Source organism: Microcebus murinus, chromosome 18, assembly GCF_040939455.1.
Source record: "Microcebus murinus isolate Inina chromosome 18, M.murinus_Inina_mat1.0, whole genome shotgun sequence".
Taxonomy (NCBI): domain Eukaryota; kingdom Metazoa; phylum Chordata; class Mammalia; order Primates; family Cheirogaleidae; genus Microcebus; species Microcebus murinus.
The window spans coordinates 19,606,789-19,627,751 of NC_134121.1; the positions used below are offsets into that span (position 1 = coordinate 19,606,789).

Below are 20,963 nucleotides of genomic sequence, written 5' to 3' on the forward strand. Positions count from 1 at the left end.
TCAAACTCATACTGATGTCCCCCATTTTACCAGGGCAGGATTAGAAAAAGGTACAAAGTTTACTCTGAAAATTTTTGCAGGGGGATTTCTGTAAAGTGAAACATTCCATTGTCAATTTACTTATGTAAACATTGCATATATGAATGTAGTTAGGCCATTTTCAACTGGCAGTATTTCCTTTGGCATTTGTTTCCCCTCCTCTACACATCTTCCTCTTTATCCACCCTACCAAGCCAAACATTTGTTTAAAGTAGGAGTTCTTAACCTGGCTTCCGGGTCTGTGAACCACATGAAGCTTGTTTGTAAAAATGTGTGCAATTTTCTAGGGAAAGTCATGGGTCTCAAAGGAATCCCATGCATTTCTCCCCACCCCACCCCCAAAAAGATTAAGAACTAATGACTTGGAGGAAATCAGTCAATCTTTGGCAAAGTAATCTTCATTTCATGTTTGGTCCTGAATATAGACCAAATAGAAGTAGTGACTTATTTTTCGTTCATTGGTGGCCAATTGTCTAAGAGTCAGGAACCCCCAAACGTCCCATACGTAATAGGTCATCCAATGAGTTTGAAAAGCGAAAGGCACCTGAAAGCCGCAGTAGAGAACTATGAATGGAGGCGCTCCAGGGCCCACGTGAGAAAGCGCCCTGGGAACTGGGGAAATTACCTGCAGCTGGGGGTAGGGGAGAGACTGGGTCACAGGCAGGACAATGGCTAGACTGTGTGTCCTCACCCCCCGAGCCCCGTCTGCCCTCTGGTCTAGACGGTGGGCAGCTGGAGCGAAGACGGCACACAGGACCGGGCCCGCGAGTGGGGCAGAGGCCGTGGCGGGCGCGGCGGCGACTTCCGGCGGGGGACGGCCCCGCCCGCGGGAAGCGCTGGGAGCCTGGCGGCCGGACGCAGACGCCGACCGGGACAGTGTTGCGTCGAGCTCCGATGACAGGCCAGGCACGCCCCTTTACGTCCCCGCGTCCCCTAAAGCCCCTCTCTTCTCAGCCTCTCGCCGTTTCGCGCTCCTCGGAGAGACCCGCCTCTTCCCCCGAGCCGCACCACCCGGAGGCCGCGGCGCGCTCCAGGCCCGCCTCTTACGGAAGCCGAAGCGGACGTTCGGAATCCGGAAGAAAAACAATCAGGCGCGAGAGAGGTGTCTGAGCGCTGGTGTCCGAGGCTTGCCGCCCGGAGGCTGCTCCGGCTGGGACCAGCTGGGGCGGCGAGACGCGAGCCTGCTGGACCACTGCGTGGGGAGGATGGCGGCCGTGACCTTGAGGAAGCCGACCGGGCCGAAAGTCAGGAAGCTCAGGTGAGGAAGACCCCGCGGGCAGGCCGGCCTGCTCCGTGCGGATCGCTGCCTACGAGCCAGTCGGGCTGCGGGCCTGGGTGCGGGACCAGACGGAGAGAAGGGGCCAGGCTCACTGCGCTGCCGCGGGTGCACAGCCTCTCCCAAATTATTCCCAGGCCTTTGTCCAGTCCCCGAGCCTTGCGCCCCCTCTCAGTTTAGGCTGCCAACCTTGTTCCCACTGGGGCACCCTAAGCAGGTGTCTTCATTGCTTTCTGAAGGAGACAGCCGTGTTGGGCTGTTTGAAGTTAAAGACATAACAGGGCATTCACCTCTCAGCTCTAGAATAGAATCTTGTTCCTACTTTTGATTCAGCACATGCATCATGAGGTCTGCCTGATCCCGTTGTGACCTCCGGAAATCCGAAATCAGATTTAGATAAGATCCTTTAGTTAAGTGACAATACCCTGGTCTCTTGCCTGCTCTTTCACGAAGAACACGGCTAATCGCTAGCTTGGTGTAAGTCACAATGCATGGATTTTGCTGCTAATCGTTGGAGCAATGAGACAACAGAGTGGGGACAAGAAATCCCGACTTTTGCTCCCATCCACGTAGAGCAGGTCCCTGGGAAAACAAGAAGCCTTTGAGTAAAAGGTCTGCGTTCCTTAATCCTCTGTTGGACAGCAGGGGGAGATCATAAACAAATGAAGCATGGAATCTGAACCCGAGTGCCTGGGAAGGTGGTTTATGTATTGTTTTGTTTGTATTCATATGGAGGGGCAGGAAGTTGCTTTAAGCTGGCCAAGAATTTCTTCAAGTGCTTTTGAGAACATGGACCTCTAAGAACAGGGTCTACTGGAGAAGGGATGTTTGAGGCGAAACTACCCCTTTCTCCCAGTCCCCTGTACCCTCTGCTGTTCTAAATCTTCAGCTGCTGCAGGTCTCCTCAGAATGCCTGGGACTCACGTGAGCCTTGGTGGCTGCTCTTCATCTGTGCAGGGTCTGCATCTCCTGCCTGCTCTGAACCCCCTCCGTCCCCAGGATCTTCCTGATGGTCCTAGGAACCCTGGGTTGGCAGGTGGGGGCTGGGGTTAGGAAGTTGCTAACTGAGCCATAGATGATCAATGAGATGTGGATGGCACAAGGAACTGAGGGGATTAATAAATTTCTGGCTATCCGGTCCCTCCATCCCTTCCCTTGTCTGGGGCTTCCTTGCAGTGTTGCTGTAGCTATTCAGTTAAAGAGCTCTGCAAGTCTCTCCTTTCTCTGAGCCTCTCATGGGAACCAGTGTTATTGAGAGCCCTTGATCTAGTTCCTTAGCTTCCCTAGGACTTTTATGAAGCTGAGGTGGAAAATATTATCCACCTGATGATTTTTTTTCCCAAGAGAGGAGGGTAGACTCTTGAGAGAGATGTTGAGAAACCTGTTACTTAGAAGCGTCTCCTTAGGCTCCCTGAGGTACTTACAGAATTGGTTGTGCTCCAGGGATCTGCTAGGAGGAAGTGGGTAGGGAAGGGAATGTGGTGTTGTTATTGCTGTTATTTTTTAAATTTCCTATCCTTTTGGTGATGAGGCCTCTCACAAGGTAAAAATCTGAACCCCCTGCACCCCCCCCCCCAGGATCTTCTCATGGTCCTAGGAACCCTGGGTTGGCAGGTGGGGATAGGAAGTTGCTGACTGAGCCATAGATGATCAGTGAGGTGTGGATGGCTGGAGGAACTGAGGGGATTAATAAATTTCTGGCTATCCAGTCCCTCCATCCCTTGCCTTGTGTGACCTCAAAGCCTCTGGGCTCCCTTTGGCAGCTCTGCTAGTGTCAGCAGCACCTGCATGAAGGAGCCAGTCCAGGGTGGGGTTTTCCTGCCTCAAGGAACAAAGATGAAGGCGAAGGGTTTGTAGTTCAGTGTCCCTATTCCTGCCATCAGATGCAGAAATTTGCATTTCCTGGCATGAACTGCAGGAGATTACGGTGCAGCCATTAGCAGGCCTAGACTCCTGTCCCTTATCTGGACAAGGTCTTATCCTTCCTTCATGATCTCCTTTTGCATCTCTTCCACAGCATACATGTCGTGACATGGAATGTGGCCTCAGCAGCACCCCCTCTAGATCTCAATGACCTGCTTCAGCTGAACAACCAGGACTTGAATCTGGACATATGTATCATTGGGTAGGTGTCTGCAGGGCCCCTTCACCCATCCCTGACAGTCCCAAGTTGTCCCTATGGGGGAACTGCTGAGACCCTTCCCCGCTTGCTCTGGAGTCTGGAGGCTAGACTCTTTCAGCTTGCATTGGAGCCAGTCCCATGTCTCGTGTTCCTGGGTCAGCAATGGCAAGGGATTGGAGCTCAGCAGCCAGGGGAGGAAGAGATCATGGTGATCGGCACCCAGTGCCTGAAGGCCTGTGAGGACAGTACTAATCATCTATGGCACAGGAAGTACCCTCCAGGCCAGGGGACAAGCCTCTGACCTGGGATGGTCAGTTTGCAGGAAATGAACTCTGGAATCATAAACCGCCTTTCTGACGCTGCCTTTGAAGACCCATGGAGCAGTTTCTTCATGGATGTGCTTTCCCCTCTGAACCTCGTCAAGGTAACTTACGAGTTCATGAGCAATTGAGAACTGTGTCTTACCTCCATTAGACCTCCATTAGCCTCCCGTCGTTTGGGCTAACGTGTTTCTCTTACCAAGTCAGCCTTTCATGTTGTTTCTCATTTATTGAAAGCTTAAACCTCCCTTGCACCTGGTGCCTGCTGCGTGCCTTTCCCAGGTAGCTAGAGCTGAACTGGGTCTCCAGAGGTTAGGTTGACACCAAGAGATTTATCAGCTTGGGAGGATTCCTGGGGCAGGTGCCGCAGGGCTTGTCAACACCTCAGTACCTATCCCTGCCCCAGCTGCCAGTCTCTATGCACATGCCCAGCCTGAAGTGTAATAATGATTGTTTTCATTTATCAAGTGCTTACTTAGTGTTAAGCATTACATATAGCTCTTTATACAGATTATTTAAAAATCTTAGCAATTCTCTTGAAATAGCGATATTTTACAGATAAAAACCAAGGCTCAGAAGTCATACAAGCTATCTGGGACTTGAAGTCTTTCGAACTTCATAACCCATGTTCCTAACTACTACACTTTATTGCTAAAGCGGTGAGCTCTAAGACTGCCGGGTATTCCATGGCTGGCCTGGTGGTATCAGAGGGTATTCTCAGATCACAGGGGACAGGCACCTTAAATTAATTCCAGAGGCCCAGAGGCTAGGAGAGGGGAGATAGGAAGGGTGAGGAGAGGTTCACAGGCTGAGGGACCAGTGTATTTTGAGGAATCTTTAGACTGTAGGAGAATCCACAGGAAGGCTCTGGGTTGCTGGATCTTACCCTTGTGTCTGCCCTGCGCTTCTGAGGGATGAAACACACTCCCATGCAAAGCATTCAGGACACAGCTGTTGGAAATACCAGAATTTTCTCTGTTTCCTAGCCTGGGTGACTATTGTTCTTCAGAATTAATTGTTACCCTAGTCTGCCTGGGGGTACTGGGGCAAGAGCTGTGTGTCCTTCAGAGGGGAGCAGAATGGGGAGGAGGAGATACAAGGTTTAGTCTTTTGCTAAGGCTAGAAAATGCCAGTCCCTGAGTCCTTGGTTCCCTCTAACTCAGACCCAGAGGCCTCTTCCTACAGACCTGGGGCCAAGTCCTCACAGAGGGCAGACCCACTTGTCTCACCACCCACTCCCTTCCCAAGACTGCAGGCCTCTTTGCACCTCGGCTGACTGGCAAGGTGGAATCGAGCCAAGGAAATTAGCTCAGCATGTGGCAGGGACACAACCTATTCTATACATGTCGCCTGTTGAAGTTGGAGAGGCCAGCTGAGGGCCTGGCACCCAAAACGGATGTCTCTTCTTCACCTAGCTGAGGATCACCTAGTTACAGCCTGCTCTTTCTGTCCATTGGTTGAGAAGCCTGGGGGTGACCCCCTTTGACTGCTCCAGGGCTCCCAGCCATGGCCTGCTAGTTCTTTCTTTAGCTCCTCCTACTTCATTTCCTCCAACCGTAACTTCCCCTGGAAATCTGCTTTTCCTCACAGCCCCACCCTTTCTCCTAGTCTCTGGGTCCTTCCCCCATGCCATCCTCCCCTCCCCCCATTTCCATGGCAGCTCCATCCCAAAGTGAACGGGGTATCTTTGTGGTGGAGCCCAGTGGCCCAAACCGCTCTATGAGGTAGGATTAAGCTTGGAACTATTCTTGAGTCTTTATCAGCTCCCTGTCTCCGGTGATGACCCTGGGAACCAGTCCCTCATAGTCCTTCCCTTCCCCCCCACCTTCTCTTATATATGCTTGTGGATGAGAGAGAAGCCTGGGGGTGGAAAGTGGGGTTGAGGACACATTTGTAGCAACCTCTGGCCAACCCCCCTCGGTCTTGGGTTTGGGGTTCCCCCTGATTTGACTTCTCTACCGTGCTCATACTCCTGGCCTGTGGTATCAAGTTTCATAATTCCTGGAAGGCCCCAGTATACGCTCCCCACCCGGGGATTTCCTCCTTGGCCTCTACACCTCATGCTCCGGAAACAGCTACTCGGGTGCTGTGTACAGACGGCCTGACCCCAAGAGGGAGGGCCACTGGCCTTGGCCCGTTCCCACCCCACCTTTTGCAGCTGCAGATAGTAGTGATTTTGCCAGTTCTGGTGCTTTGACGTTGTTATACATGTAGTCCTGCTGGTTCCTTAGCCTCCCTGAATCTTAGTCCCCCATCTGCACAACAGGGACAGTGATTCCTTACAGGGTTAGTGTGAGGAGTAAGTTAGATATGAAGCCCTTCAGTAGATGTTAGCTGTTCTCCCCAGCCTGTGAGCGTGTGTCCTCCATACTCATTGCACACAGTCTATAGTTATAGGGAATATTTTCTTAATTTGTTTCCACTGAGTTATAATGCACAGAAAATGTACATGAGTTGTAACATATGCAGAAATTAAGTGTACAGTTTGATCAATCTTTACATGTATATATACACACACCCATGTCACCATCAGCCAGATCAAGAGACAGAATATTTCCAACACCTACCTTAGAAGCCTGTCTCTTATTCCTTCCCTGCATCTACTTTTAAGAATCCTTAAACAATCCAGGGTGATCATTCACACCTATAATCTTAGCACTCTGGGAGGCAGAGGTGGGAGAATTGCTCGAGGCCAGGAGTTTAAGACCAATCTGAACAAAAGTGAGACCTTGTCTCTACAAAAAAAATAGAAAAATTAGCCAGGCGTGGTGGCATGTGTCTGTAGTCCTAGCTACTTGGGAGGCTGAAGCAGGAAAACGGCTTAAGCCCAGTACTTTGAGGTTGCTGTGAGCTATGGAGATACCATTGTACTCTAGCATTGGTGACAGAACAAGAACCTGTCTTTAAAAAAAAAGAATCCTCAAACAGCTGGGCACAGTGGCGTACACCTGTAGTCCTAGGTAGTCAGGAGGGTCACTTGAGTCCAGGATTTTGAGGCTGTAGTATACTATGATCACACCTATGAATAGCCACTGCACTCCAGCCTAAGCAACATAGTGAGACCCTGTCTCAAAAAAAAAAAAAAAAAAGAAATCCTTTAACCAAAAAATAATAGCTGTCAGGTAATCCTCACAGCACCTAGTATTATTCCTGCCTGATGAATGAAAAAACACACTGAGAGACTTGCCTAATATCATCAAATACTAAGAATCGGAGCCAGGATTTGAACCCACATCTGGCTAGCTTCAAAGCCAGTATCCTTGGCCACAGTCCTATGTAGCAACATTCTTTGAGGTCCTGGCCAGTAAGGGTTGCAGCCTGAGAGTATGCAGAGGATCCCAGGATGGCATCAGTGGGGAACACCCAGGCATGCATGGGGCTGGGACTAAAAACTTAGTGCCCTCCTAATGGCAGGGCACTCTGGCAGGCTCACCCTCTCTCCCCTCCAAACCCAGGCCTAGAAGCAGAAACTGAAATCTCAGTTCCCAGGATGCATCATTTGGCAGCCAAGGGGAAGAAAGGAAAGGGGTGGAACTCTGAGACTCAAACTGTACACCACAGATCCTGGGGCAGGGCGTTGTGTGTGACTCAGGGCGCTCTAGAGCACAGGGCCTGGAAGGGATGCACTTGACCTGTACTGTTTAACAAGCGATCTTTGCCCTCACTCTCCTGCAGGTCTCCCATGTCCGCATGCAGGGGATCCTCTTACTGGTCTTTGCCAAGTATCAGCATTTGCCCTATATCCAGATTCTCTTCACAAACTCCACCCCCACGGGTCTCTTCGGGTACTGGGTAAGGACTGCGCTGTTGTCTGAGTCATGAGCTGGGAACTGTAGAGCTGTGCAACAGGAAAAGGGTGTGGAATAAATCTTGGCACTCTGTCCAGCCCAAGAGCAAGCAGTGTCCTGCATGCTCGTTCTCCTGTCTTAGGGGGCTTGTTATCACCGAGACCCCAGGCTGGGTGAGCTGGCTTGTGCATGGAGAGATGCCCCTGGGAAGTTTGGTGTCCCTGGGAGACCCTGGGGGAGGTGAGACTATCTCCCCACAGGCCTCGGATGTGAAAAGAGGGATGCGTCCAGCCCAGAGTAGCTTCCCACTCTTCTGTCTACCTGCCCTACCAGGGAAACAAGGGAGGAGTGAACATCTGCCTGAAAGTGTATGGCTACTATGTCAGCATTATCAACTGCCACCTGCCTCCCCACATGTCCAACAATGACCAGCGGCTGGAGCACTTTGACCGGATCCTGGAGATGCAGAATTATGAGAGACATAACATCCCCAACATCCTGGACCATGAGTGAGCCTGGAGCTGCAAACTGTTATCCCTGCCCTCTCCCGTACGCCAGCCTGGGCTAGCGTCCTCCACCCAGCCACTGCTCCACCTCCTGCCCTCTCCAGCCCTGTCCCTAATGCCCATCTGCTGTCCCCCCCAGCAGTGCCTGCCCAGGCTCTCCTTCCCCCTCTGTCTTACCTAGAAACCCTGAACACAGCTCAACACCTCAGGTTAAGAACCTTATGGTTCCTGAGGTCACCAGAGGACAGTGGCCAGTTGAAGGAGAAGAAGGGAGGGCTGGAACTGCTCTGTATTTGCCATGTGCCCCTCTAGGCTGGTCTCTTGGCTCGAATGGTACTTTAGGAGCCATGAGAACAGTTCCATTGGAACCATGCATGCCCTTGTCCTCACCTGATCCTCTCCTGGCATCTGGCTTCTCACCTGCCCCCTCGAGCTTTCCAGCAGCCCTTGGATTGAGCAGACCTGAGCCACCTGTTGCTCTCCCTTCTCTGACTTCATCACAGACTCTCAGGCTGCCCTCCTTTCTTTCTGAAGCCTTATTCTCTGGTTTGGAGACATGAATTTTCGGATTGAAGACTTTGGGTTGCACTTTGTTCGAGAATCCATAAAAAAGCAGTGCTACAGTCACCTGTGGGAAAAAGATCAGGTATCAAGTGAAAGGAGGGCACCAAGGGGTGATCTGAGCCCACAGTGGTGAAATGTGTGGAGCTTACTCAGATTCCCTCGCAGCTGCTCCCCCTTTCCCGGTGGTGTAGGTTGGGGGGCTGTCTAGCAGGGCTTTGCCCCTGGGGGTGGGGCAAGCACTCCTGTTGTCAGTGCCTGATCTTCGCATGGAAGAGCTAGGGGACGGCCACTGGGTGTGCTTTAGAAGAGGGAGCCAGAGGCATTTTGCCTGCAATGCCCTGTACCATGCATCAACCCACTTGTGTCCCTGTCCCCAGCCTTGCTTGCTTCCTGGAGGACAAGATATCACTCCTTGGAGAACTCTGGCTACCCCGGGTTCCCCTCTGACACATGTCTGCTAGTGACCCCCCACACCAAGAGATGGCATTCAAAGCCTGGTCCCTATAGTCCAAGGACTGGGAAATGGCAGGCAGCTGCCTCCCTTGGGCCAAGTGCTTCCAAAAGAATTTAGGTGCTCTCCTGGGGGTGAGGGTGGGCTGCTGAGGCACGGCCAATGGGGCAGTGAGGAAGTGGCATGGCATTGCTTGACTCTTGCCCCACTTAGGATGGCATGTACTGGGCCATTGGGTTGGGACTATTGGGAGATGGAGACTGTGCCTTTATCTACAGCTCAGCATTGCCAAGAAACACGACCCGCTGCTCCGGGAGTTCCAAGAGGGCCTCCTGCTCTTCCCACCCACCTACAAGTTCGATAGGAACTCCAATAACTATGACACCAGGTGAGGAGGAAATGGGGGCCCAGGAAGTCTAGGAAGTCAGGTTATGCCAGCGCTAGTGACAGTGTTAGAGAGACAGGAATACATCTAGCCATCACCTCTCAGGAGTGGCGCCTCCTGCCTCCCTCATGAGGCTCTGACTGTGGGAGCTGTCCCAGATTGTCCTCAGAGAGAAGAGGAGGGACAGCCGGTGCTGGCAAGGACAGGGGAGGTGGGGTGACGGACAGGGCCAGAGGAGAGGGTGGAGGCAGCTGACTCCTGGCTTAGGAGGGACTGCACTTCAGCGTTCTGAAAACCCTTGCCCCCACTTCCCAGGACCCTCTGGTCCCCAGATGGAGGGCAAAAAGCTTGGCTCAGCCAGTTACTGGTATTAACTATCCCTGCTCAGCCTGTGAGTGGGTCACATACTAGGTGAGGAGATGAAGTAGACGTCACTGGAGAATTGCATGGGGAACAATACAGAGACGGTGCATCTGGTACGCAGAGGCACAGCTCTGCCCCTCATCAACTGTATGATATTAGACGAGGTATTTAAGCTCTGTTTTGTCATTTATAAAATGTGGATGATAACAGTTCACACCTCATGAGGTTGAAGATAAAAAAGAGACCTTGCTTATGCTTAGCCATGCCTGACAGCCAGTAAGCATAGGAGATTACTGCTGTGGTTATTTTTTGATTTGTGTCTCCAGGCAGTGGTTTTACTAGAAACCTTTCTATGCTGGGTGTGGTCGCTCTCATCTGTAATCCTAGCACTTTGGGAAGTTGTAGCAGTAGGATCGCTTGAGGCTGGGAGTTCAAGACCAGCCTGGGAAACCAAGCAAGACCTTATCTCTGAAAAAATGTTTTAAAAATTAGCTGGGCATGCCAGGTATGGTGGCTCATGCCTGTAATCCTAGTACTCTGGGAGACCAAAGTGGGAGAATTGCTTGAACTCAGGAGTTCGAGACCAGCCTGAGCATCTCTACTATAAATAGAAAGAAATTAACCAAACAAGTAAAAACAGAAAAACTTAGTCAGGCATGGTGGTACGTGCCTGTAGTCCCAGCTACATGGGAGGCTGAGGCAGGAGGATCGTTTGAGCCCAGGAGTTTGAGGTTGCTGTTAGCTAGGCTGATGCCACAGCCCTCTAGCCCAGGCAAGAGAGTGAGACTCTGTCTCAAAAAAAAAAAAAAAAGTTACCTGGGCATGGTGGTGCATGCCTGTAGTCCCTGCTACTTGGGAGGCTGAGGCAGGGATATTGCTTGAGCCCAGGAGTTGGAGGCTGCAGTGAGCTATCATCACACCACTATACTCTAGCCTGGGTGACAGAGTAAGATTCTGTCTTTAAAAATTTTATTTTTAAAAGTAAAAATTAAACAAAAAAACAACCTAAGAAGCTGAGAGGGGCTAGGTAACCACTAAAACTTAAGGCTTAGGGGCTTACGCAGAGGAGCAAAAGTACCACTGGCAACAGGTCCCTGACCCAATTTAGGGCAAGGACCCTAATCTCTTTTCTAGAAAAGAAGAGCCCCTTACCTGTTATCTTTCACCTCAAGCAGCTCCTTCATTCCTCCTAGCAGGGCTGTTTTCTTAGGCGGGAGGTGCCTACAGGACAGCCCAGGCCTTTGGGATTTGGGGAGTGAATTGGTGTCTCCACAGACAGGCCAGGGCAAGAGGTAGAACTGCAGGCTTGGCTCTGAAAGCGGTATGGCAGAGCCAAAATGTCCTCCCCAAGGCAAGGGGGAGAGGGTGAGCCATTTCAGGAGTGTGGAGCAAGACAGAGTAGGGTCACGGCCAGGGCAGTCCACAGAAGAAGAGGCGGTGAGCACTGGGGACAGAACCCAGGCTGGGCAACAGAGCGGGCGGGAAAGGAGGTAAGAGGGCGGGCTGTGGCAGGCTGGGTCCACAGCTGCAGAGACTGCCAGTCCCTACAAGCATCCATTGTAAATGAGAGCCATGGTGGAAGCTGTAAGGCCTCAGTGGGACAGGCTGGGGCCTTGAGGGCTAGGACTTCTACCAGTTGACTTTAAAAATACCTCTTTAAATGAAAAACTTGCCAGCAGGAAAAGCTGCTGACAGGCCATGGGCCAGGTGTCCCTTTCCCCCAGGTTATGGTAGGGAGACCTGCAGCAGATCAAAAGTCATTGCAAAAGCTGAGCCTGGGCTGGAGTAAACCGACTGACAGGATAGAAAGGCTTCCCCAGGCAGTTCAGCTAGTGAGTGGCGGAGCTGGGGCTCAGACTGAGTCTCTGGATTCTGTAGCCAACAGTGCTTGCCTCGGCCTGGTGCCTCAGAACTCACAGCCAGCCTTGCCAGCAGCAAAAGGCAAGACAGGCTCAGTGTGGCAGACACTTGCTAAGGAAGAGGCAGAGACTTGCTTCCATGTAATAGCTCATTATGATTGACAGTATTGAGCACTTGCCATGTGCCAGGCATTGTGCAAAGGGCTTTGCGTGTATCACTTTACTTAATTCTTACCATACCGTCACTAGGTGGACTCTGTTATTATTGACTTTTTACAGATAAGGAAACTGAGTCTCAAGGAATATCTAAGTAAGGTAGTAACAGACTTAGCGATCAAGCAAGCTGTTATTTAGCCTTAAAAACCCAGTTCAGACTTCATCTCTCCTAGGAAGCCATCTCTCCTGGACCCTTCCCCATCTCACTGAGAGGTCCCCCCTGCTGCCACCCAGCCTGCACACACCATGCTTTCAGTATTGCTTTTAAGGCGCAGTGTGCTTTTCTTGCTATACTCTGAATGCCCAGAGAGCAGAGACTGGATCTGATTTAGGACCATCCCTAGTATGTAGCAGTACCTGGCATATGTTTGAATTGGGAGCCAGAGAGGACAAAAGGGTAAGACATGGTATTTAGGGAGCAGCCAGTCCAGCAGAGGGACTCACCCATGGCAAAGAGATCCAAATAAACATTATTAAGCCCAGGAGTTAGCCAGTAGAAGGTTTCCAGAACTCTCTGCGGAATGCTGGAGTGAATGGTCAGGAGGCAAGCAGCTGAAGCCAGGGGACATCAATCACTTCTTGCTAAGAGAGCATCTTGGAGGCAGCAGAGTTTGGCAGAAGGGAGAAGGACAGGCATTATGATCAGTGTTCAGCACCGATGAGAGGCGCCTAGAGGGGAGTCTGACCCAGCAGAGACCCTGGCAGGCCCTAGCTTTACAGAGCGACTGTGGCTGATGTGTGTGCCAGGCATGGTATGCAGCTTTGGCCAGCCACTGCTGTGTCCCAGAGCCAAGATGTAATGAGAAACGAGGTCAGCTTCGTTGCAAGGGAAGGTGAAAGGGCTGAGCGCAGGGCAGGAAATCCTGTTAAAATCACGGATTGCACTAGGGTTTTGTTACAATTGCCTTTATATACCTGGACAACCTCTATGTAGGCAATGAGCAGAGGACATTATGACCAAATCTATTCAAGACTGGTGTCACAGAGCCTTAAAGTACCTGATGGGTTAACCATGGCCCAGAGTTCAATGAGACACTTAAAACAAAAGGCATCTATAGGGAGCTGAAAGAAACTGCTTTTGGACCCAGAAATTGAGCACATCTCTGCTTTGGGGTCTGTAAATTGGCTCAGTTTTTAAGTCAAAAGAATCTTGCAGGTACTCGATTTTAATTTTTCTAAAGTAAAGACATGCGAATTCATCACCAGAAACAATTTTCATACTCAGTCATAACCATTCAACCAAAAAGCATGAGCAAGGCCCCGCCGTGGTAGTGCACACTGGAAGATACTTCCTGTCATCCCGAGTAAACTACAGCAGGCTATTTAGAGGAGACAGAGCTCAGTGGAAGGAACACAGACTTTGTAGTCCGCAGACCTGGGCAAGCATCGGCTCCCACCTGGACAGGCAGCCTCTGAACTCGTGTCCTGCCATAAAGGGAGGAAAATGACCTGCAACTCAGGATTGTTGGAGACATTAGGACAGTCTGTGAGACCCCATCACAGTGCCTAGTGCACAGAGGGACCCAATTTTTGCTATTGCTATGGTTAGAAATAGGGAACTGGGAAACAATATGGAATATTAATTTGTACACATTTATTTCGCTTATTCATTTCTTGGCTTTTGTTTGTCAGACAAGCTCCCCAAGAACCTTGTCTATCCTATTTATCATATCCCCAGTTTCCTGGCATATAGTAAGGGCTAAGTCATTCTTGCTTGAAAGAGTGAATAATCTGGGTGCCCAGTGACGAGCCTGGCGAGGGCATGGAACCAGAGAAAGGAGGGCAGGCTGAGGGGTCCTGAGGAGGAAGGAGAGACAGGCTGCGGTCAGGCCACAGAGGATCCTGACGTGACAACAAGTGTGGGCGCCTAACCATCGTAGGGAAGTTGGGGTGGCAGAATGCATTGAAAGAGAGAAGGTGCATTAGTGCCAGGCACCTAATATCCAAGGTGGATTCAAGGATTCACTGTCTGTAATCTCCGGGATGGGAATGCCACATTCCGATGTCCTCTGAACACTCCTCAGAAGAGTGAAAGGTTGGCAGCAACCCAAGCTGCCAACAAGCAGACCATGGTTTGGCCAGAATTACTGCTTCTTGACCACTCCCTTGACGCGCTTTAATTTCTTTAATCCTCACAGCTGCTCTTTGAAGTAAGTACTGTTATCACCCCATCTTAGAGTTGAAGAAACTGAGGCTTAGCAAGGCAAAGTCACTTGGCCAAAGGGCATAGAGCTCTTTTTTTTTTTTTTTTTTTTTTTTGAGACAGAGTCTCACTCTGCTGCCTGGGCTAGAGTGCTGTGGCGTCAGCCTAGCTCACAGCAACCTCAAACTCCTGGGCTCAAGCAATCCTTCTGCCTCAGCCTCCCAAGTAGCTGGGACTACAGGTATGCACCACCATGCCCAGCTAATTTTTTCTATATATTTTTAGTTGGCCAATTGATTTCTTTCAATTTTTAGTAGATACAGGGTCTTGCTCTTGCTCAGGCTGGTTTCGAACTCCTGAGCTCAAACGATCCACCCGCCTCAGCCTCCCAAAGTGCTAGGATTACAGGCGTGAGCCACCGTACCTGGCTGAGCTTGGGCTTTTTAGTTAGTTTGCTCAGTTATTGAGTACCTCTATGCCGGACCTATGCTAATGCTAAGGACACCAAGAAGATGTACTAATGCAGACACAAAAAACCAATCCTTTCACACACTACCTGATGTGTTGACTGGGAAACAGAAAATTACACTATCATGTAATTGTATAAGTACTGGTATAAAATGCTTTGGAAGCAGAAAGGTAAAGTCGGGGATGGCTTTATGACAAAGGCAATGTTGGAATTGGGCCTCTTCCTATTGAAGAAGCTTGTTCCAGGCAGCAAAAATTGCAAGAGCAAAGGTCCAAAGGCTTCAGAGAGTCACCAGGGCAGGGTGGGTATTTCCATTTTACAGATGAGGAAGCCCAGGCCTACCAGGGCTTGGCCTGGTGGTTAAGAGCACAGCTCTGGTCATACTTCCTGGCCTTGAATCCTGGCCCCACCACTTAGGAGCTGTTTGACTTTGGAAAGGTTACTTCCCTCCTAAGACTTAATTTCCCCACCCATAAAGAGTAGATGATAACGGTGCTGACCACAGGCATGTAGATGGTTAGCAGGGAAGCCAAATTCAAGCTCAGGTCTGTCTAATTTCAAAATGCAAACCTCAGCTTCTTTGATCTACTGCTGCTTTTGTTCAAGAAAGAAGAAAAGCTTTAAAATGGAATGTTTCTGAGTCACAATTTGATTCATAAAGATGTGGGCTAGGCAGAGGGTCCTTGGCTAAGTCTAGGGATGCTAGCACCCTCCTGCCTGCTGCCATACCCCCTCCAGCCCTGGCCCAGGGGTCCCCCCAGCCCTGTAGACACTGGAGTTAGGGGCTCCAGCAAGCTCGTGGGGACACATTCCCGCTGTCATGCTGACCCTTTCTTCTCTCCATTCTTCCTCTTCCCCCACCCCTAGTGAGAAACGACGCAAGCCTGCCTGGACCGACCGCATCCTGTGGAGGCTGAAGCGGCAGTCCCGGGCCTGCTCCCTTACCCCCAGACTGCCAGCCCCCTACTTCTCACTGTCTCTGAGGAGCTACGTCAGCCACATGATATACCGCATCAGTGACCATAAGCCTGTCACTGGCACCTTTGACTTAGAGGTGAATTTCCCGGCTGCCTGACACTTGGCAGAGGAACAGCTACGCTGGGCCACGTCCCCCAGCCCTGGAGGCCTGGCTTCTAATGTCAGCCAATCCCCCAGGGAAGTCCTGTAGAAGGCTATGATTGCCTTTCCTCCCAGGTCAGGTATCCCAACTCTTCTTAGGAGCTGTTGATGGCTCTGTCTGTCAAAAGTGTGTTCAGGCGCTTGTGAATAGGTTTCCATTTCCTCTGGGTACTCTCCCTCGGGGCTAATGAGTTCCATTAGCTTATTACCTACTGTGTGAAGTAGGACTTCCTTTTATTTGTCCTAAACCTATCTGGATCAGGTTGCAAAGGGAGCTCCCTTTATCCTCCTATCTTACCATCTTATGACCAAGGCAGCGGTGACCTCCTTCAGGCTGCTGGCTGGCCCCTCCTTCATCGCATTTTCGCACTGGTTCCTCTGTCCTTTCACCGAGGTACCTTTCCACACTCTCCCAGCTGTTTTCACCAGAGCGCCCCCCTCCACACATGGAATTGGATTCAGGGCTTTGGGTCAGATACCCTGGAGGCCTGAGAGCAGCTGCCTGGCTTCTTCCTGACACTTCTCAGCAGCTCTGCCTCTGTCCTCCCTCCCTCCCCCTCTGCACTTGGCTCCATGTGTTACCTACCTGGCTCTCAGCCCCCATGTCCCTGACAGGACCAGCCACCACCCTGACAGGCCTTTGGCCCTTTCTCTTTGCTGCTGGCCAGCCAAGGTCAGCTGGAGCAGCCTAGTGCAGTTGTGTACCCACCTGTTTGGGGGACCCCTACCCCCACTGTCAGCACAATGAGGAATAGTTGCCTCCAAGGAGGGAATGATGCTATGGGAATTCAATCCCCTTCCCACCCTTGTGTCTAGCTGAAGCCATTGGTGTCTGCCCCACTGATCGCCCTGATGCCCGAGAACCTGTGGACCATGGAGGACAACTTGGTGGTCAGCTACTCCTCAGACCCCAACTTCCCCAGCAGCCCCTGGGACTGGATCGGACTGTACAAGGTGATGTAGCAGGCAAGACGGCGAGTCTCCCAGCAATGGCTCCCTGGTTTATGCTTCCTGAGGGCTTATTGGAGCTGGGCAGGCACTAAGGAACTCACCTTCATCCACCCCAGGGTCCTTGCCTACCTAGAGGCTGGCAATAAAGGGAGGGGGGACGCATACAGTACGACAGCCAGCCGCAACAGACCATCCTATCCTTAAGGACTTGCCACGGGTCCCATGTCCTCCTGACTACTGATTCCTCAATCCTCTTTCCCACAGGTGGGGATGCGGCACATTAATGACTATGTGTCCTATGTCTGGGTAGGGGACAACCAGATCTCCTTCAGTGACAACCTGAACCAGGTACATCTCCAATAGGTGGGCTAGCCTGAAAACTCCTCTGTCTTCTGGAAGGATCAGAGTGCACTTGTCACTGAAAGCTGGGTGGAGCCTAAGGCCCTTGAGCCAACCCCATTCCTGTCCACCCTCCCCTCCAGGTATACATTGACATCAGTGCCATCCCTAAGACTGCAGATCAGTGTCTCCTCTGCTACTTCAGCAACAATCTGCATTCTGTCGTGGGCATAAGCAAACCCTTCCAGGTAAGGAATGCTGGTGGGAAAAGGGAAAGGGTGTCACAGAGGACTTGAGCCCATCATCAGTTCCCCGTGGAGCTGCATCAGGTGGAGGGGGAGTGACGGGAAGCAGGGTGGAAGGCCTGCTCTTCCCCCTTCTGCCACCTGTTTTATCCTTGCAGATCCCACCTCGCTTCTTTTTGAAGGAGGACGCACTGGGTGAAGCCCAACCACAGCTCTGAGCCAGGATGAGAGTGAATCCAGGGCGGAGGCCAGAGCTGGCAGCCAGCTCTCCCTTACCACTGCCAGGAGTGCTGGGGGCCCAGCGTAGCCCCCTGAGGAGCCAGCCAAGTGTCCTCCACATACCCACCACCTTCGAGTTCTAGCCAGCTTCCTTCGCTCTCTCCAGTACAGATCTCTGGAACTGGCTGCTTAAATATAGGCTTTTGTTGCTAAGATGTGAGTAAAACAAGGTAGTTTATCAATAGTGAAGATTTGGGGACAATTCACCAGATGTGGGAAGGACCCTTCCGCCTGCATCTCATTTCTTTTTTTTTTTGAGACAGAGTCTCACTTTGTTGCACAGGCTAGAATGAGTGCTATAGACTCAGCCTAGCTCACAGCAACCTCAATCGCCTGGGCTCAAGTGATCCTTCTGCCTCAGCCTCCTGAGTAGCTGGGACTACAGGCATGCACCACCATGCCCGGCTAATTTTTTGTATATATATATTTTAGTTGGTCAATTAATTTCTTTCTATTTTTAGTAGAGACGGGGTCTTGCTCAGGCTGGTTTCGAACTCCTGCCCTCGAGCAATCCGCCTGCCTCGGCCTCCCAGAGTGCTAGGATTACAGGCGTGAGCCACTGCGCCCGGCCTGCATCTCATTTCTTGATTTCCCCCCCTACACACTTCTAGTCCTGCCAGGCACATGCCCCATCTGGCACAGGCCTGCATTCTTGTCATGCCATCCTGGGTCTCAGGCTGCCTGGGAGGGAGGGATGCTCACATTTGTACAGGCTCTATAGACTGGTTGGCAAGCAGCATTGGGTTCCAGGAGTCTTGGCATCTCATAGCTTGTCCCTATGAGAGATGGACAAAGTCTTGGATCCCTGCTTTCAGCAGAAACAGTGTGACTAAGAGGGTGGGATGGAGGGGCCCCTCTCGCCAGGCTGTTATGTAGTAGTGTGAACAGGTTGATGAAGGTCCTTCTGCTAACACAACTTCCCCACCCCTGCGTGGAGTCCAACCAAGGAAGTTCCAGAGCCTGAACAGAGAGAATTGGAAAGGACCCAAGTTAGTTTCTGTCCTCTAAGGAAGGATTGACAGGTAGTAGAGGAGCTTCAGCCACAGACTTTTCTAGTGTGTTTCTTGCGAGATCAAGCTCTTCTGCTCTACCCTTGTCAGGACTTTGGCCAGAAACTGCTCCTCTCTCTCAACGCCCCTGGGACCTAGAATTGGGGGTAGGCAGAAGGGAGAGCTGGATCAAGATATTTTGGAGGATCTGGCCCTGGGGGGGTCTTCTGAGAGCATTCTCCAGGTGCTGTGTGAACATGGCTTGTACCCACTCCCACCACTTGCCTCCTGCCAGTGGTGACTCCGTGGACCTTCTCAGGAGAAGCCACCTCAGGGAGCCTGCTCAGTGATTGTCATGCCATCCTATGACCTGAGATTGAGGATCACTCCAGTTGCTCTGCATTCCCTACTCCACCCAGGGAGCTATGTGTATCAAGAACTGTCCCCTGGCTTCTGGTGGGCCATGGCTATCTATGTTCTGTGTTTGTTAACACTGGGGGGTAATAAGAAACATGGCTTTTATACTTGTGTGTGACTCTTTTTTTTTTTTTTTTTTTTTTGAGGCAGAGTCTCACAGGCTAGAGTGAGTGCCATGGCATCACCTTAGCTCACAGCAACCTCAAACTCCTGGGCTCAAGCAATCCTACTGCCTCAGCCTCCCGAATAGCTGGTACTTCAGGCATGTGCCACCAGGCCCGGCTAATTTTTTTCTATATATATTAGTTGGCCATAAATAGTTAATTTCTTATATTATAAGAAATTAAATATAAATAGTTAATTTCTTTCTATTTATAGTAGAGACGGGGTCTCGATCTTGCTCAGGCTGGTTTCGAACTCCTGATCTCGAGCAATCTGCCCACCTCGGCCTCCCAGAGTGCTAGGATTACAGGCATGAGCCCCCGCACCTGGTGTGTGACTCTTTCATGATAGGAGGGCTCATGGCAATGACCCAGAACTCCTTGCTCAACTTCAGGGACAAGGGCCCTGTAGATCCAAACTAGACTTTATGTGTCTGAGATCAGCAGATGTGGCCAGGGTGAGACTAGGATGAGGTTCTAGGGTGGTGACCCTGTGGGTCCCTGACCCAGGTGGAACATGTCATCTGTGTTATTGGATGCTTAGTTTACTCCAGGTAGAATGGGTTTCTTGGAACTGACAACCCGTGGGAAAGGTGCTCTTAGGGGATCATCCTTCCTCACTCACTACTCCCTTACACCTTAGTCTTTAGCCTGTTCCTGGGTTAAGTTGTCCAAAATGTCATCATCTTTTTTCTCTGCCCCACTTCTCCCCTGATCCTTCCTGCTGAATCTCTCCCCATAGTACTCTATCCTTGCCACCAATACCTACACCTAGGGAGCTCCGAACCCCACTTGCCCACCTGTTCTTTTGCCCATGAACAAACCATCACAAGTGCTGCCACACAGTACCCTTCATTTGGCAGATGTGAAAATCAAAGTTCACAGAAGTGTGTGTGACCCCTTCAAAGTTACACAGGCAGCTGTAGTGTCATGCAAGACCAGAAATACAGGAATGGGGTTTGGATCCACCCACGTGTAAGAGTCTTAGTTGTCTGTAAAATGCAAATGATATACCTATTCATTCACAAGATTACTGTGAGAGAACAATTGGAAAAAACATTATGCCCACCTCCCCATTCTGATTAATGTAGCCACAGGGCTTGATTTCAGGGGCGCCCTGTTTTTTCTCCACATGCTTACCTCTCATTCCTTACACACGCCTGCCCCTGCCTCCTGTTGCAGGCCCCTTGGTAGCTTGGGAGGGGTGAGCCCAGCAGTGATTGAGAGGCGGAAAGGGGAAGGGGGAGTGCTCTCAGTCCTCTTGGCCCCAGTCAGGATATGGCTGCTCTGGGCCCACCCCGACCCGCTGGGTGGAAACAGGAAATATGTGAGACTTGGTGTGCGCTGGGTCTCTGCGCCTGGCTCCACGACTGATAAGGGCCATTGTGTGGCCAAAGGGGATGAGCCTGCCCTGGATAGATGTGCTTCCCGGAGGAAGGAAGGAAGCTTTGCTGGCCTTTCCTGGGCGGAGGAAGCCGTGGACAGGGAAGGGAAGGGTGCCTGGGGGGAGGTCCCTGCCCATAGGGTTGTCACTGCCAGCACAGGCCCCCTGGACTCCAGCCCCTCCCATGCCAGCCTCTGCCTCTGGAAAGGTCTGTTTCCCCCATCCACTTCCCCATCCTCACTTCCTATAAGGAATGGCTGGAGACCAGAAGGCTCAGTCTCAGGCCAGGAAAGTGTCAGCTGTGATTTAGCAACAATATAGAAAATAGGAACATTAAGAGTGGGGGAGCACATGGGGGGTACTGTTGAAATGTAAGAAGCAAACAGGGCTAGAGGTTGCCCATACCCAAGGAGCCCAGGAACTAACTCCCCAAGGGTTCGAGGCTATGGGAGGAGGGTAGGACAGAGGCCTCCTGCCTCTTGTGACACGTCCCTGTGTCTGGCATGACCAGCCCTCAGCGGCCCTGGCCTCTAAAACTCTAGGGGCTCACCTGCTGCTGTGGGAGGCAGTCAAGTTGG

General features: G+C 51.3%; 2 protein-coding genes across 6 annotated transcripts in view; one reads left to right on the plus strand and one right to left on the minus strand.

Moving 5' to 3' along the window:
* Window positions 1–20,963, minus strand: part of SERPINF1 (serpin family F member 1) — a 351,983-nt gene that overhangs the window by 224,196 nt on the left and 106,824 nt on the right. The gene's annotated exons all lie outside the window — the stretch shown is intronic.
* INPP5K (inositol polyphosphate-5-phosphatase K) lies at window positions 44–18,945 on the plus strand. 3 transcript variants are annotated; one of them, XM_075994268.1, is made up of 12 exons: window positions 44–1,297; window positions 3,333–3,440; window positions 3,753–3,861; window positions 7,433–7,549; window positions 7,879–8,054; window positions 8,586–8,697; window positions 9,345–9,454; window positions 15,369–15,555; window positions 16,437–16,574; window positions 16,836–16,919; window positions 17,054–17,158; window positions 17,314–18,945. In XM_075994268.1, the coding sequence occupies exons 1-12, from the start codon at window positions 708–710 to the stop codon at window positions 17,371–17,373; spliced, it is 1,896 nt and encodes a 631-aa protein (XP_075850383.1). In that variant the 5' UTR covers window positions 44–707; the 3' UTR covers window positions 17,374–18,945. The 3 variants fall into 3 exon arrangements, with proteins under 3 accessions (XP_075850383.1, XP_020136431.2, XP_012596230.1); XM_012740776.2 differs by having other exon boundaries at window positions 1,161–1,297; window positions 3,760–3,861; XM_020280842.2 differs by lacking the exons at window positions 17,054–17,158; window positions 17,314–18,945 and having other exon boundaries at window positions 16,437–16,586; window positions 16,836–16,921.